The 18,239-nt window shown below is 34.7% G+C and overlaps 1 protein-coding gene and 1 long non-coding RNA gene across 3 annotated transcripts; both read right to left on the bottom strand.

Moving 5' to 3' along the window:
• Positions 1–9,582: 9,582 nt before the first annotated feature.
• On the bottom strand, positions 9,583–14,286 carry LOC141672910 (uncharacterized). Its single transcript, XR_012555737.1, has 3 exons — positions 13,208–14,286; positions 12,484–12,561; positions 9,583–10,772 (listed from the first exon to the last, which is right to left on the bottom strand). It is a non-coding gene; the product is annotated as an uncharacterized LOC141672910 (long non-coding RNA).
• Positions 14,287–14,325: 39 nt separating this feature from the next.
• On the bottom strand, positions 14,326–17,021 carry LOC141672909 (protein WHAT'S THIS FACTOR 9, mitochondrial). 2 transcript variants are annotated; one of them, XM_074479609.1, is made up of 4 exons: positions 16,868–17,021; positions 16,611–16,657; positions 14,712–16,485; positions 14,326–14,595 (listed from the first exon to the last, which is right to left on the bottom strand). In XM_074479609.1, the coding sequence occupies exon 3, from the start codon at positions 16,454–16,456 to the stop codon at positions 15,182–15,184; it is 1,275 nt and encodes a 424-aa protein (XP_074335710.1). In that variant the 5' UTR covers positions 16,457–16,485; positions 16,611–16,657; positions 16,868–17,021; the 3' UTR covers positions 14,326–14,595; positions 14,712–15,181. The 2 variants fall into 2 exon arrangements, with proteins under 2 accessions (XP_074335710.1, XP_074335711.1); XM_074479610.1 differs by lacking the exon at positions 16,611–16,657.
• Positions 17,022–18,239: the final 1,218 nt, after the last annotated feature.

Below are 18,239 nucleotides of genomic sequence, written 5' to 3'. Positions count from 1 at the left end.
CTCTAGATAGAGAGATCGAGTTTATGATTGATTTGGCTCCTGGAACGGAACCAGTATCGAAAGCTCCCTATCGTATGGCGCCAATCGAGATGAAGGAATTGGCAGCAGAGTTGCAAGAATTGTTGGATAAAGGAGTAATTCAGCCGAGTGTATCCCCGTGGGGTGCACCAGTATTATTTGTTAAGAAAAAGGATGGAAGTATGAGGTTGTGCATTGATTATCGTGAATTGAATAAGTTGACGATTAAGAATAAGTACCCTCTACCGCGAATCGATGACTTGTTTGATCAGTTAAAAGGAGCTTCGTGTTTTTCCAAGATTGATTTAAGATCTGGGTATCATTAATTAAAGATTAAAGCAGAAGATATACCCAAGACAACGTTTCGAACGAGATATGGGCACTACGAGTTTTTGGTAATGGCATTTGGTTTGACGAACGCGCCAGCCGCATTTATGGATCTTATGAACAGAGTGTTCAAGCAATACCTGGACAAGTTCGTTATAGTGTTTATCGACGATATACTGATTTATTCCGAGACGGAAGAAGATCATAAGGATCATTTGAGGATTTCCTTGGAAATTCTGAGGAAAGAAAGGTTGTACGCTAAGTTTTCAAAATGTGAATTTTGGCTAAAGGAAGTGCAATTTCTTGGTCATGTAGTTAATAAAGAGGGAATCAAAGTAGACCCAGCCAAGTTAGAAGCTGTGATGAATTGGGAAAGACCCAAGACTCCTACGGAAGTCAGAAGTTTTCAGGGATTAGCCGGATACTACAGAATATTTGTGCAAGATTTCTCTAAGTTTGTTGTCCCATTAACAAAGTTGACAAGAAAGAACGAGAAGTTTGTGTGGACGGAAAAGTGCGAAGAAAGCTTTCAAGAGTTAAAGAAGAGACTGGTAACCGCCCCAGTGTTGGTATTACCTGATGAAAAAGGAGAATTTGTGATATTCAGTGATGCTTCATATAAAGGACTTGGATGTGTACTAATGCAACACGGGAAGGTAATATCATATGTGTCAAGGCAACTCAAGCCGCACAAGCAAAAGTATCCCACGCATGATTTGGAATTGACAGCAATTGTGTTTGCTCTTAAGATTTGGTGACATTATTTATACGGGGAAAAGTGCGAGATTTATACAGATCATAAGAGTTTAAAGTATATTTTCACTCAAAAGGAGTTGAATATGAGACAAAGAAGATGGTTAGAGTTGAACAAAGTTTATGATTGTGCGATAAACTATCATCCTGGAAAGGCAAATGTGGTAGCAGACGCTCTAAGTCGCAAGAAAAGGTTGAATATGTTAACGCCATCGGAAGATTTGATCAAGGATTTCGAAAAGATGGAAATAGAAGTGCAGACTCCAGAATTTGGAGATGAAGCTATATATGCGATGTTATTTCAACCCGAAATTTTGGAAAAGATACGATGTTGTCAAGAGCAAGTGATGAATCCCGAAAAGGATAAGTTATCAGTAGAAGAAGTCAAAGCTCGAAAAGATGAAAAAGGAATATATCGTGTTAATTCACGTATTTGGATACCTAATATTGTAGAGCTAAAGCACGAGATTTTACAAGAAGCGTATAACTCGAGATTTTCAATTCACCCTGGAAGTACGAAAATGTACCAGGATTTAAAAGAGAGTTATTGGTGGCCAAACATGAAAAAGGAAATTGCGGAATGGATAAGTAAGTGTTATACGTGTCAAAGAGTAAAAACGGAACATCAAAGACCAAGTGGATTGCTTCAACCACTGGACATACCCGAATGAAGATGGGAACATATCGCGATGGATTTCGTGGTAGGATTACCTAAAACCAAGTCTAATCATGATGCGATTTGGGTGGTAATCGATCGATTGACGAAGTCAGCACATTTCTTGCCAATAAATGAAAGGTTTTCGTTGGAAAAGTTGGTCAAACTGTATTTGGATGAGATCATGATGCGTCACGGAGTTCCTGTATCTATCGTGTCTGATAGAGATCCAAGGTTTAACTCGAGATTTTGGAGATAATTCCATGACCATTTGGGAACTAAACTGAAAATGAGTACGACATATCATCCGCAAATGGACGGACAAAGTGAAAGGACAATTCAGAAAATTGAGGATATGCTGCGAACTTGTGCAATAGATTTTAAAGGAAATTGGTATGATCATTTGCCATTAATTGAGTTTTCTTACAACAGTTATCACGCGAGTATTGGCATGCCGCCCTATGAAGCGTTGTATGGAAGAAAATGTAGATCCCCTACGTATTTGGACGAAGTTGGTGAGCGCAAATTAATTGGCCCAGAGATAGTTCAAAAAACGAAGGAAAAGGTGGAATTGATTCGAAAAAGTTTAATTGTCGCTCAAGATCGACAAACGAAGTATGCAAATCGAGAACGAAAAGATGTGCAATTCGAACCTGGAGATAAAGTCTTGTTAAAAATATCTCCTTGAAAAGGTAATACCAGATTCTGAAAGAAAGGGAAGTTGAGTCCTAGGTATATTGGACCATTCGAGGTACTGCGACGAATTGGAAAAGTGGCATATGAATTGGCGCTACCTCCGCAAATGTAACATCTACACAATGTATTACATGTATCTCTTCTAAAGAAGTATAATGCTGATGCGAGCCATGTGTTCGAATTGGAACCAGTGGAAATTCAACAAGATTTGTCTTATGTGGAACAATCAGTTCGAATCTTAGACCGAAAAGAGAGGACACTTAGAAATAAAGTCGTACCTCTAGTCAGAGTGTTGTGGAGAAATCCAATAGTGGAAGAATCAACTTGGGAATTAGAAAGTGAAATGCAAGAAAAGTATCCCCATCTATTTGCTTAGACTAGATTCTAGATTCTGGGGACAGAATCCTTTAAGGAGGGTAGATTGTGACAACTGAGAATTTTACGACGTAATTAAGTCAATAAAGTATGATTTATGTGATATGATTATAAAATATGTGATTAAGTAATGATTAATTGTCCTTATTGTATATTAGTATTTGGGAGCGTAGATAGACGCGTTCCAATTTAAAGAGCCAGCTTAGGAATTAAGCTGTATTGTCGGGCCGTCATGTAGAACAGGACCCGTCCTAAAAAGGGGTTAAAGTATTTAAAATATGAAATATGTGTTATTATATGAAATGAATGTTTAAGTGAAGTATTAAGTTCTAGTGACGTGTGGTCGATAATGATATTGTAAAGCGTAATTGAAACGCTGAGCGTCGGGCCGTCAGGCAGAACGTGACCCGATACGCGAAAAGATGAGTAATGATAAAAAGGGAAATTTCTATGATCAGACAAGAGTTGTCATGTGCCAGTATATGTGCTTGCTTGTCTGTATGCGTGATTACGTGATCAGTTAATATTTTATGGATTTAAGGGAATTATTTGATTTAAATAAGATTTATTCAACCTTCGCACATTTTTATAAAATTATATGAGTAAGGTAAAGGCATGAGACTTGTTTTGTTATCTTCGAAATAGTCCTAGAGACTTTCTAAAAATGATAGACGAATGTATTTTGGTGATCGTGCATTTTAAATTGATTTTTATGTGATAAAATGCTATTATTAACACAAACTTGTAAAAATCGTATAAAATCAACCGTACGCTCAAAAGTTTATTATGAGTAATGGTTGGAAAGCTAATTTCGAGATCTACGTCTTAAAATTGTCACTCGCAATAATTTTCGACTTTCCGAGAGGGATAAATTCAATATTCAATTCCTATCTTATTTGAGTAAAAAGAAGTAAAAAGAGAAGGTAAATCAAAAATAAAGGGGGATTAGTGAATTACCAAATTACCACTGCCCCCTTATTATATATAAACTCATTATCTTCCCGTTTCTTTCTTTTCCACCCGGCCACTTCTTTCTTTTTTTCCATTTTCTCATTCTTTTCTCTCTCTTTTTCTCTCTCACTCTCGAAGTCTCTCTCTCTCTCTTTTCCTCTCGGTACATCTCTCTTCTTCACTTGATTTTTATGGATTCTTCCATAGAACTTCATCCTTGTTCTATATATAAGCTTTGATCCACTTGCATGTGTGATTTGGTACTTGCATGCGGATGTATATGTGTGTGTAGGTTCGGTTTTACCGAGTTCTTGTTTTATAGAATCAAGATGATGTGAATTTGTGATGATCATGTCTTGCATGTGTTTGTTGTTGTGATTTTTAGAAGTAATCGGAGGTTTTGTGGTTGGATACCCTCGAATGAGGGCACCACCGTGAAGCCACCGCCACCGGTGATGAACTCCGGTGAACCGGTGGTGAGTGATGATGTAATCACTGAGCTCTACCACACCAAAAACTCATTTTCGATTGTTGCATGTGTTATTTTTGAAAAACCCGAATGAATCCTTGATTTTTAGAAAAATAAATGTGATTGTTCTTGATGAAATGACTTGTTCATGCATGTTCTTAGTGGTAAATAAGAGATTTGACTAGTTGAGGATTTAGGGAATCAAAATAGAAGTTGCATGTATTGTTTTGCTTAAAAACCGAATGGTTCTTGTTTATTAAGTTGGTTTTATGATGAAAATAAGTTTTTGATTGATAAAAGGATCTTTATGATTGTTTTAAAAGTGGACTTGTGTAATTGATTTGGATGCTTAAGAAATCAAATTTGAGGGTTGCATATTGAGGTTTTGGTTCGGCCTTTGTACTAATAAAAAATGAATTGGATTTTGTGACTTGATCTTGGTGTAAACTATGTTTAATTAGTGAGAAATGAGATTGCATGTTGGTTTAAAAGAAGAATTAGTGATGCATGTCATTGTTTGGTTCTTGAGTTGTGATTTATGGTTATAGCCGAATGAAAAATGAGTCTAAAAGAGATTGGTTTGATACTAAGTGAATGCATGCATGATTAATTAGGAAAATTTGATTAGGGTTTGAATCATTAAGTGATGTTTTGATGTGTAATTCGGAAATTATGGTTAAAATGAGTGTTTGATCTGATTAAGAGATGAACTTGAATTGCATGAAAGCATATATGTATGGTTATGGTTCGAATTTTGTTGATTAAAGGAAAATAATTCTTTAAAGGTTTTTGAATGAGTTATGTGTTTGTGTGAACTAAGTGAGTATTTGGTTGATTTGTGGTTGGTACTTGCAATAAGGCCGAATAGGCCCTAAGAGTTAAAAGTCAAAACTTGGTTTTTGATAATCGAAAGAATGATTGGGTATGTATATGTAAACGTATATGGATTTGATTGTTTGATTATAGTATGTGGTTCGAATTAAGGAATAAAAGAAAACATAACTAATTGATTGATTTTAAAAGCTATAAGTGATAGTTATGGTTGTAAAGATTTTATGGTGTATGAATCGTTTGATTTAAAGAATAGTCGAGATTAAAGCAAGTATAAGTTGATTATTGAGTATTTATAAAGGCTACGAGAAAAGTATGTGTTATGTGCTATGTGCATGTGTGTATATAAGCTATATTCGTATAGTTCGAGTCAAAAGTATAGTCGAGCTATCGTAATGAGTGAACATTCTGGGAACGAGAGTTGAGAATCTAATTAAGGTTTTGGTTTTGATTGTAGACTCGGAGCGTGAGGGCATTCAGACTAGGAAAGGGAAAGGTATACTAGGTGGTAGTTATTCAACCTTCAGGAAAGCGAATTCAGGCAAGTAACTCTAATTACTTGTGTAAATAGTTATAGAGAGGATATTGTTCATGCCATGTAGAGTATTGAACTGTTAAAAGACTGAACCCGTGTTACTGATTTGAGATACCCTGTCTTTGATCTTGTAAAACAGTTATTGACAAGCTTATTGATTCCAACCCTTTGGTAACCTATCTTCATGTTCAAATTATTTGTCATACCATGAATTGTTATAAACCAAGTACCTTCACAAATCCTTTGTAATGATGTTACATTCCTTGATCACCATATTCCCTATTGATCCTCGAAACAGTTTTGATTCTTCTAACTTAAGTACCTTGTTATCATTGATTCAAGATCCCTAGAATTGCACCTTCTTATCCTTGATTCATTTCCTTAACTTTGATTTCTTGAAATTGAATCTAAGAATGAGTTTCGACTTGAAAGAGTCCGAATGATTTCATATTCTTGGTAATGATAAAATGAATTTAGAAAACCTATTTTCCAACTCAAGGTTTTCCAAACGAATTCCTGATGGATTGGATTGGGACGTAAGAGGCTAGTGGGACTAGTCCAGTCGTAGTAAGAGGCTAGCGGGGCTAGTCCAGTTTAAGGCTGAAATTATGTCATTTGGTACCTTAAAGACCGGATGGAGGTTGATACAGGCTGATCACCCGTATTATAATGAAATGAAAGATAAAGTGGTCCAATCAAGGGTTCCATATTGATTTTAAAAAGGAATTGAAATTTCCTACTCAGTAATTGATTCTTTGAAAATGAAAACGGTTTGTATTGCTTTGAAAAGAGTTGATTGTGATATTGTGAAGCTTATAGTTCATGAACCCTGATTTTAATTCTGTTGATCACACAATTGATTCCATATAATGAAAAGATTGTCGCTTTCCATTTGAAAGATCTGTTTTGATCCTTTAATATTTTGAGATGAATGTCGGCTTTCCCCCTGCTTTGAGCCTTGTTCCTTGAAAGCCCAAAAATTCCTTCATAACCCGAAAGATATAAATCTGCCACCTAGATCTGATAAAGTAGAATGCCCTGAGATTGATAAAGTATATTGTGGGTTTTATATTGTAGAACTGCTTTATAGTTACTTGCTGAGTTTTATACTCATATATTTTGTTTTAATCTAACCATGGCAGTTGAGCAAGAATATGGTCAGGCTTAGGCGCACTGCTCGTAAGAGCGTACCTGGTGGTCCCTATCGTGTTGAGGGCTTCCGGTTGCCAGAGCAAGTAGTAGTATTTTTGAGTGAGCAAGCGCTTAGCCAGAGAGTTGTAAAGATACAATGGGTTATCTGTCGGTTCCAAGCCGGGACCGACTATGTATATTTGATTATATTTTGGGGTTGTAAGTTATATTTTATGATTGGTAGTTGTAATCTTGTCTTATACTTTAATCCTGTTTGATCCTGTTAGTAGATAATCGGGGTTTATGCTTATTTAATTAGTAGATTAGAGGTGTGTGGGTCCTCATTTCCCTAACCCCGAGATTGAGGGCGTCACAACTCTCCTTGCTCCAAGGCCATAAATGCATAATTTCCAACTTTCTCATCTTCATCATTATCAGAATCATCCCAACTATTTCCCTCTGCAATATAGGTTTTGCTTTGCTGTTTCTTCAGAAGAGCTTCATACTTTTCTCCTAGTTCAAGATAAGCTTTATGTTTCTTTGCTTTTTTGGGTTTCCTGCATTCTGTAGCAAAATGGCCTAACTCATCACAGTTATAGCATCCTTATCTTTGATCTGTCAACATATCCAGTTTTGTAGTCATTTTTGCTATCAGGAGTGTACTTCCCTTTTCCTTTTCAGCTGTTGTCTTTTTTGAAAGATTGTCCTTTTCCCTTGAAGAATCTTGACTTCTTTACTTTAATGTTGGAGAACTTTCTTTCCAAATAGGTCATTGACTGATCTAACTCATCAAGTTCATCCAGGGTGTAGAACTCATCTTCTTCTAATTCCAGTATGACTTGTTCCTGTGAATCATTGTTTCTTTGCTCACTGGTTGAGACACTTGGAGTCTGGGATTTTGGCTCATCATTAGAAGCTCTATAGGACAACAGCTTTGGGTCCTCGCGATGACAATCGGTTTTCCCGAAAAAGTAGAGTAGGCTTCTCCTTTCGATTCACGGAATTGAAAGAAAGAGTCGTCTCATTTCCTTACGTTAAAGAAGAGAGCTCTTTTCTCTTGTTTCTAAAAATGGAGGATTTCCGGGTTTCACTGCCCTGAATGAATAAAAAATTGACAGCCGAGATCCGTCTTTCATTAACAATAAGAGCACTTAAACCATCTACGACATGCCCTTGACCAGCTCTTAATGATTTTCTTTAATTATTTCCAATTCATATGTTTTTAAAATTTCATATAGAACTTCTGAAGTCAATCTGCTCAAGTCTCTCCCTTCTCTGATTGCTGAAATTTTTTGTTCCAGATGGTCAGGGAGTGTGAGCAAAAACTTCAGGTTCACTTCTTCAGCTTCATAATATTTATCATGCATCTGCAAGTCATTTATCAGCTTGTTAAACCTTTCAAACACATCAGTAATGCTTTCCTTTGGCTTAGCCATGAAACCCTCATACTGTGAAATCAGTATCCTTCTTTGATTTGACATAACTTCCTCTATTCATTCACAAAGTATCTCTATCTTCTTCCAGATCTGCTTAGCAGTGTCACAGTTGACAATTTTATTGTACATTACATTATCAAGTGACTCTATCAAGATCACCTGCAAACCACTATCTAGAAATATGTTTTCTTTCTCAGGCTCAGTGTACTCTGAAGGATCTTTAGGAGCATAATGAGATGGAATGACCATGTCTCCATCTGTAGATTCCTCAACTCTTATCATTGGGGTGAAAGAAAGAGTCGTCTCATTTCCTTACGTTAAAGAAGAGAGCTCTTTTCTCTTCTTTCTAAAAAGGGAGGATTCCCGGGTTTCACTGCCCTGAATGAATAAAAAATTGACAGCCGAGATCCGTCTTTCATTAACAATAAGAGTACTTAAACCATCTACGACATGCCCTTGACCAGCTCTTAATGATTTTCTTTAATTATTTCCAATTCATATGTTTTTAAAATTTCATATAGAACTTCTGAAGTCAATCTGCTCAAGTCTCTCCCTTCTCTGATTGCTGAAATTTTCTGTTCCAGATGGTCACGGAGTGTGAGCAAAAACTTCAGGTTCACTTCTTCAGCTTCATAATATTTATCATGCATCTGCAAGTCATTTATCAGCTTGTTAAACCTTTCAAACACATCAGTAATGCTTTCCTTTGGCTTAGCCATGAAACCCTCATACTGTGAAATCAGTATCCTTCTTTGATTTGACATAACTTCCTCTGTTCATTCACAAAGTATCTCTATCTTCTTCCAGATCTGCTTAGCAGTGTCACAGTTGACAATTTATTGTACATTACATTATCAAGTGACTCTATCAAGATCACCTGCAACCACTATCTAGAAATACGTTTTCTTTCTCAGGCTCAGTGTACTCTGAAGGATCTTTAGGAGCATAATGAGATGGAATGACCATGTCTCCATCTGTAGATTCATCAACTCTTATCATTGGGGTGAAAGCCCCATTCTTGAGAATCTGAATGTATAATGGATTGGCCATCCTGATAAACAGCAACATTTTCTTCTTCCATGGAGTGTAGTTAGTCTTATCAAATGTGGGGATTTTGATGCTACTGATTTTTTGTGTATTCATTTTTCCAAGATCTTAAATCTGTTTACTTTTAGATTTTGCTCTGATACCACTTGTTAGATAATGAATTACACAAAGAGGGGGGTGAATGTGTTTTTGCGTTTTTCTGCTTTCTTGAAGTGTTTATCGTGATGAACAAAGTAAATTAAAACCTTATAGTGAAATGCGTTAGTACTGAATTTAAACAGATAAAAATAGTGAGCACAGATCTTTCAAAACTCGGTTAATTTTATATTAAAATTAAGAATGTTTTGCTACAAAATTTCTAGGCTCTTTGTTGATAAAAAGCTTAGTTTCCACCTTAAGAGAATTCAAGATTTCTAATCTAAATTGTTACCTCTAAATAAAGCATCCAGTGTTTACTTTATAGAACAGTAAACACGGGTTATTACACAGCATGCAACAACATGCACTAAACCCTATTTTTGGATAACCAAATCTTTCTATTTCTGGCTTAGTGTATCTTTGCTAATCTTGCACGTCTGTGACATTACTTTGCCAGTTGATCTTGGCCTTTGATCTTGTACTCTTCAAACTGTTTTTGTAGACTTGTCAATCCAACTGATTGGATTGTTTGTTGATTGATAATCTTGGATCTTTAACCGGTCTGCACTTTGTATTTTGAGTTTTACCTCGAGATCTTCCAGTTTGATATATAGAGAACTTGACATCTCGATAAGTATATTGGCTTATCGAGATCTCTCATCACTTTATAGTCGTTTTGACTTATCGACGTCTCTGAGTTCTCTATAAGAGAATTTGGCTTGTCGAGATCTCTCATCTTTATGTTTTCACTTTGGCTTATTGATAACTCTGAGTTCTCTAGTGACAAATTGACTTATCGATAACTCTGAGTTCTCTAGTGACAAATTGACTTATCAATAACTCTGAGTTCTCTAGTAGTTTTTCTTGACTTCTCGATAAGTTATTCTGGAGTTTTCAAATATCTTCTCTATAACACAAAATCTGTGACTTGTAGACTTCTTGACTTAAAATATTTTTCACAAAACGGATTTATTCAACTCCAAGTTTCTTCATACTTTCTCTGAGGCATGATCTTAATGATCTTCTTCCAGAGCTTATTCTTAGGCTTGAGACTGTTTACAGAAAAATACTCTAGTCTAGTCTATCTACATTTTTACAGACTTAAGTGTTATACTACACAATGCAAACATAGATTACCATACAACTTACTTACTGTTGTCAATTTGATTTAGTGTTGTTATAGTACAAGCATGTCTTGCACAATAATCCTCCTACAATCATCATATACATCCATTAAGGTTCGATACACAACTTCTATATAAAAATGAGAACAATAAAATCTAGATATAAAGATGAAATTATATCGAAAGACCAAGACATCCAATCACCTCAAAGAAGTCTGCCAGAAATGTAACATATAGCAGTGGGGAAAACAATGCCTGGTAGCAGACAGTAGTGACAATCCATAACCTGTCAAAGAAGATATATACATGATCTATCAGATGAAACTAAATCGTGGATACGAGTGTCACAGTATCCGACACTTAGATTAAGGGGGTGTTTTCATTTGAGATTTTAAAGGATTGATAATAATCCATGGATTTTGGAAGATTTTCGTTGATTTTAATTGTTCGTGGATTTTGACAGAGTTGAAGGAAAAATCTTGTAGAGTCTTGCTGATTTTGTGAAGTTTTCCATAAATCCTTCAAAATCTCATGTATTTTAAAGAGATTTCAAATGATTAAAAATGAACTAGCAAATCCATTAAAATCCCCAACTTTTTCAAATAAAAAAACCCACGGATTTTTGAATACCATCAGATTTTGATGGATTTATAAAAATCCAAATTGAATACCGCCAGAATACCGCCAGATTTCAGTAGACTTTTTAAAATCTAAGGGGGGTGTATTCAATTGGGATTTTGAAGGATTTTTATGGATTTTAGAAATCATGGGATATTCAATTTGGATTTTAAATAATCCTTTAAAATCTGAAGGTATTCAACAAGGATTGGAAAAAGTCTTTTAAAATCTGAGTGTATTCAATTTAGATTTTAAAAAATCAATCAAAATTTGGTGATATTCAATTTGGATTTTAAAAAATCCATCAAATCTGATGGTATTCAAAAGTCCATGGATTTTCTTTTATTTAAAAAAGTTGTGGATTTTGATGGATTTGCTAGTACATTTTTAATATCTTGAAATCTCTTCAAAATACATGAGATTTTGATGGATTTCTAAAAAACTCCACAAAATCTGCAAGACTCTACAAGATTTTAGATCAACTCCATCAAAATCCATGAAGAATTAAAATCAACGAAAATCTTTTAAAATCCATAGATTATTAACAATCCTTTAAAATCTGAAATGAATACACCCCCTAAATTGAATACACTCAGATTTTAAAAGATTTTTTCTAATCTATTTTGAATACCATCGGATTTTAAAGGATTTTTTAAAATCCAAATTGAATACCTCTTGATCAAGAATCCAAAATAAATCCCTTAAAATCTTGATTGAATACACCCCCTAAGTCAAGTATCACTGCTTCCTAGGTTGCACCAGAGAACAATCATGGAAGGGGATGGAAGAAGATAAAAACTAGAACCACCACACCAGCATGGCACCACATCAATATGTTACCCATGAATACCAGAAAAAAATTGACTTCAAGAGAAGTGCATATAATCAGCTATTCCTGTGTTAGATACATAAGGTTTAGGATCTTTTATAACTTTGAAAGTTTACTCCCTAGTCAATGAGCAATATCTAACCACAATTTGTTTTTAATCCCATATTTGAGAGAATAAGTTTGCAGATCACCGTAGCAGATATACCTGTCAAAGTTTACTACATCACAACTTTTACTTGCAATTCTTAAAAAAACGTAGACCTGGTTTTTTTCTAGAATTAGACCAGTAAAAAACATCAATCAAAACTTCCATATATTTAAGGATCGACAGGAAAAGAGATGGGGTAACTGTGTTGTGGTACTCTAGTACAATTCAGAAGTACATACATGTAAATAGTTCCTTGATAATATCAATTCACATCTCTCACAAAATTTTACTGATTTAGTCAACCGCATGAAAAGATACTTAAAGGATCAGTGACATAACTAATGGTCTTAGATCAACCATGTAAAAATACTGTTTAGCAACTTGATGAAATTTAAAACTCACCAATTACCGGTGTAAATTTTCCCTCCCTTGATTCCTCCATTTCTTCTCTTTTGTCAGCTTTGAAATAATTATCTCAGCCTGAGACCAAGCCACAGAACTTAGTCAGTAGCACTCCTGAACATATAACATTTTAACGTTTTGTTGAATATTTAAAATGAATTTACAAAAGATGATTAGTTCTGACTTCTGGGCTCTACACAAAAAGTGAGTGCTCCTTTTGCCAGTGAACATCAATTGTCAGTCTGTCACTCAATGCTTAACTTTAAAAAAAAAGATGGATGGATACATTTTATTTTTATTGGTGTATTGTTTCACATGATTATCTTTCTTGCTCGACAGAAAAGTATGTAAACCATGTATAATTTATGACATTGTAAAGTAATTTAATGAAGTACTAGATATATTTAACCAAGTAGCAGAATAACTTTGCAGGGAAAAATCTTCCCTATTTCAAGTAACCGTAATATAATTTTGGTCTATAATGGAGTAATAATATCAAGTATTTTTCAACAAAAATTAATAATAACAATATAAAGTATTACTCTAGTTGTTGAACTATAACAGACACCGATTATAATAGATAAAGTCACTACTCTCTAACCCAAACAAATTTTACTGCACCAGAGCTTGCCTATGTCTCTTGATTATACTTCTTGTTCTTATTATACTGTTTTTTCTCAGTATAACATTTCAAAGGCAATAATTAGATATACTGAAAGTTTACCTTGTTTAAGTTGGCATTTACCAATCAAAGCCCTGAATCAATAGTAAAGTCTGAAGGTAAGGCACATTCTATAACAGCACTTATTCCGTCAACAGGGGATTCTTCCACCATCTTTGTACTAACATTCTACGGCATCTTCTTCTCCTCCTGCTCCTGAGAATGCTATTGCTGCTTTTCTCTGAAATTTCAGAACTAAGAGATTAATAATGACAAAAGATTATATATCCCTATGCGCAGGCAACAGCACTGCACCACCGGCTCTACGAAGTAAGAAAGAATCTTTCTGTCAGCTTTCCCAATCCATCATGAATGATAATTTAAGGATGTGAGGCAAGCGCTTCTAGCTGCTTCGCCTAGGCTGGGTCAGTTGGCGAGTCACCCCCAAAAAAGCAAGAAAGCTTCCGTGTCTCGTAATCCTATCTTTAAACTGTTTCAAATTAACTTTGTCTTGACTTCACCTCCTCAACACCCTTCACTAAGCTCAGCTCGTCCCCGTACTTCATTATTTAGATTCTACAGCACTCAGTAATATTCTTCTCAGTCTTCCCCACAGGAACAACAGCACATTGAGGTAAGAACTTGCCTTTGCAGTTCATAACAGGGGTGAAGAAACCTTGGTGGTTGCATTGTAACTATTTGTACACGGTATAAATAGACAGCCTAAAACAAGAAACTACGTACACCCAAATTCTAAGAATTAAATTAGCAGCACCGGCTTTGTTTTAATTCAACTTTTTCTTGCATTAAAATAAATATATAAACATAATAACAATGTGCGACAAGCTTTAAATTTTGAGCAACTTCACATTACCTGAGAGGATTTTACCCATCTTTGAGATTTATGCCTCTTACACATCTGAGAAATACATTATACAATTTCTTAAAAATACTAACATAAGACACTACTGATCATGTGTGTTACGGAAGAAAAAGTTTATGTTCTCGCTTAATATGTATTTGTAACATGCAAGTCATCATACTTATTGAGATGAGTATTTTTAGCCCATCGAGGACATAATTTTTGTGATTTCATTTTTGGTTGTGGTAGCATTATGAATTGATTCATAATAATAATTTAGAAATAGAAATATTATTAGGTAAAATAAGAGAATAATTACCTCTAATTATCGGTCTGTGACAGCCCAGCAAACAATATAAAAACCACCACAATCCGTAAAAAGTGTCATTACAGTGTGACCAAGCCATATGTGATACTTGACACTTGCCTCCCATGCGATTCCCACTCTTTGCTGCTGACTTTGTTGTGGTTTTAGCAAACCTTGTCTCTAAGTAAGCTAAGAAAGGCTAGATCAAGAAGGCAATAAACATGATAAAAAGTCCTATTATTATTACCGCTGGCCTCCTCAATGCATCCGAACTTTAATTTTCTGCATTTGAAATATTAAAGAAAAAGATACATAAATCTCCAAAATCATAATTAAATTCAATAAAAAATTTACACTATATAGATAATAAAATAATATTTTGTGTTAATTTTGTGTACCTTCAACGCTATTGCCTCGAGTTTTGTGTACACCACAGCCCAGTACAGCAATGACAAGCACAGGAAATGTATTGATGTTAATCGTAGCACCAGTGAGTATTCAATTTTTCGATACGGAATCTTCTAAATAGTACTCGCTCCGCCCCATTGAATTGTTAACATTGTTCAAATTATGCGAGGGAGAATTTGAACAATGTTAACAATCCAATGGGACGGAGGGAGTGTTTACTTATAGATGGGACAAAATAAGAAATTTTATATTATATAACCCTGTGTTCCAAACTAAGTAGATATTGCCTTCACTCTAATTTTGAACGACCAATATTTTTATAGAGATTAGCATATAATATTTGCCCATACATAAGCCAAAAACACCCACATGTTGATCAGCTACTTGCAGTAACTATCAGGTACATGTTGATCAGCTCCTTACAGTAACTATCAGGTTTTACACCCAAGTTAGCAAGAAGTCAAGAAATTTGTGGAGTTTCATCTGACTCATATTCAGAAAGTGGATGATGATCCGACTCTCCTTCAGAAGTGTATCTACTGTCCCCAAGATCATCACCACAAACATGCTGTATTTGATTTGGAGATTCAATCCTGTTCTTGTATATTCCTGTGCTCCTCTTAAGCATCCCTTCTTTCATTAGGCTCGCATATTTTTCTCTGATATCAGCAAGGGGATGTTTCTGGATAAGATTTCGCCGTTCATATGCTTCCCTAAGAACCACAGTTTGGGTGTCAGACTTCTTTGAAATGTAAAATATACCAGGATGGCGCTCGAACACCTTAGTGAACTTCTGAGGCAAGCATAAGGCTTTACGCAGATTGCTCACATTCCGTCTCTCAGTTTTCTTTTGTAAGGTCAAGTGCAGAAGCTCATGAAAGACTCCAACAATTCTCTTTTCAGAAACATCTGTACGGGGATCTAAATGCGAAGAGTCACCATAGGGCGATGTGTAAGGGAGCCTTTGCCACTCTTCCAACCAGTTCATGCATTTCCTTTTCAATCCAAATCCCCTAGTAAATGCAATGGGAAATGCTAAAATTTCATTTCCAACATCTTCCCGTGTCTGAAAAGCTGAACTCTTTTCCAAGTGGGAGATTGCTAGATGATCATCCCAGGACAAAAGTCTCAAACCAGCACGACCATCAGGAAGGCAAACTGATGAAAAATGTTCTGAATAATGAGGTATTAAACTATTATCATAGTCATACGGCAACCCCATATCCCATTTTAATTGGTCGATTGTTTGTAAAGGAAGAGTCCTATCTTTCGTGAGCATGAGCAACTTGCGGAGCCTATTAATAAGATCATTCTGATACTGCTGCAAAACCAAAAGTTCCTCTTCATGGAGATTTAGGGCTTCCGGAGTCACGCGGAACCAGGGAACACGAGTACCTCCACTGTCATTCTCATGAAACTCCTCAAAAATAGTGGGGTATCTCCTAATAAAGGTGGAGATCTTAAGATCATGACGAAGACCAAGTTGTCCTCGACGACTTGAGAGGTGGTACACCGGAAGGCAACATCGATGATCAGAGCAGATCATGGAGACAAGGATGCAGGCTGCTTTGAGTTCCCTACCACCAGCCACAACATCATCCAATACACTATCTTTTACCCATTTGAACTTAATGTTTACCAGACCACATCTCTGCTGGTACCTGAATCCTATCTTACCACCATCAATGAGGAACCGATAGCCCCCTTCCTTCCTCCACCACCACGAGCGTACCATGATTCACTTACGACGATGATGACAAAAACCTAACACAAAACACACCGAATTACTTCATGACATATACAATCATGCAAAGTAGATAAATGGCCAAACATCTTTTTAAATAAACATATCAACTACAACTAAGAAAGATAGGAGAATATGTTGTTACCACTGTAATGGTTGTTAAATGGCACCAAAAAGAAATTCAAGCACCGACTGGAAGTTAAAACTTAAAAAAGTTAAACTGGGAGCAATTCGTCAAGCATTTAAAATATGAAATAAAGTAAATAATGGTGGAGGCTATAAACAGTGAACAAAGGTGAAGTTAAAGACATGATGAAGCATTTGAAATATGAAATACAGTAAATGAGAAATCCAAATGTTAACGGAACTTAAATAAAAAAGTTGAAGTCGAGAAGTATGTACCCGAGTAAGGTACTGATGTTATGGACAGTTTGATATTCGAGTTTAAAGATGTTGAATGTCAAACTGGAGTTCCAACAATCTGGGTGTTGGGTTGCACTCCAAATGTTTGATGCTTGGTCGCGGTGAGGTGTGATGTTCAATGTCAGCGATGATGCATTTTTTCCAAACTTATTTTGAATTTTCGTTTTTTATCAATTTTAATTTTAAAATATATATTTTTAAATATTAATTTTATTTAATTTTTTTAAATTAAGATAATTAAATGTTATTTATTTAAGCAAAAAAATCTAATTTATAAATAAAAATATCCATAAATATATATAACCAATATATATATATTTATCTATTTACCATTTATAAATTAATCATTCATTTTAAATTATAATTTATTTATTTTAAAATTTCCAAAAAAATACTGTATCACTGTAATAAACCTACTTTGCGTTAAATTTCACTGAATACGTGACATATACGATCTTGTTTTGCAAACTCACAATTACGCGCATACTTCCTGCAATTAATGACTTTATTCGTTTTAATTGGTGCTTGCTTCTTGTAATCACAGGTACATGGGTCCTCTTCGCCGGCACCCTACCATTTCTTTAGAAATTCTAATAAGAATATTATTTTTTGAAATTTATAGTCTAAAATATCCTCATTATACGTATTTGAGAAATGAATAAATTTATTAAGTATTTGAGAAATGAGTATTACATAAAAAAACAAAAAAATATATATAATAAAATAAGCATAAAACGTGATACGCATGTCACAAAAGCGTATCACTAAAGTAAAAGCTTTGATACACATTATATGAATGTGTATCTCAATTATTTATTTTTTTTACTTTTTTTTTAATTTTTTTTCACAAATTACCTATTTTTAAAATACGTATTACTAATACTCAACTTAAAAATACGTATTATACGAGTATTTTTGGCCAAAATTTTCAAATGTGTTATTTTTGTCACAATCTCTAAAAAAAGATATATTAGACATGCTAGAAATAAAATTTATCTAAAAAATTATCACTCCAAATGGGACAAAATCCTTATCTATAGGTGACTATAATTATCGAATACCTGTTAGCCTAGCCTATAGGCTAGCGAAATTTCACGTTATCAGTTATCATATAAAAATAATACATTCTCTTTATAATAACTTTAAACAATAAGTACATACTATTTTAAAATATAGTTGATCATTATAACCTATTCCATTGAGTAAAATCGCATTACAGATTTAACAAATTTTACATATCGATTATTTTATGCTATATAGTCAATCATTTTACCTAACATCATTGAACATACTTGTAAGGACTTTGAATCTACATTTCAAGAGTCCACATTCATGATTTTTTTAAAAATTT

The sequence above is a fragment of the Apium graveolens genome, chromosome 7 (genome assembly GCF_009905375.1).
Source record: "Apium graveolens cultivar Ventura chromosome 7, ASM990537v1, whole genome shotgun sequence".
NCBI lineage: Eukaryota > Viridiplantae > Streptophyta > Magnoliopsida > Apiales > Apiaceae > Apium > Apium graveolens.
The sequence above is the reverse complement of the archived record's forward strand: the minus strand, read 5'-3'. Positions and strand labels throughout refer to the sequence as shown.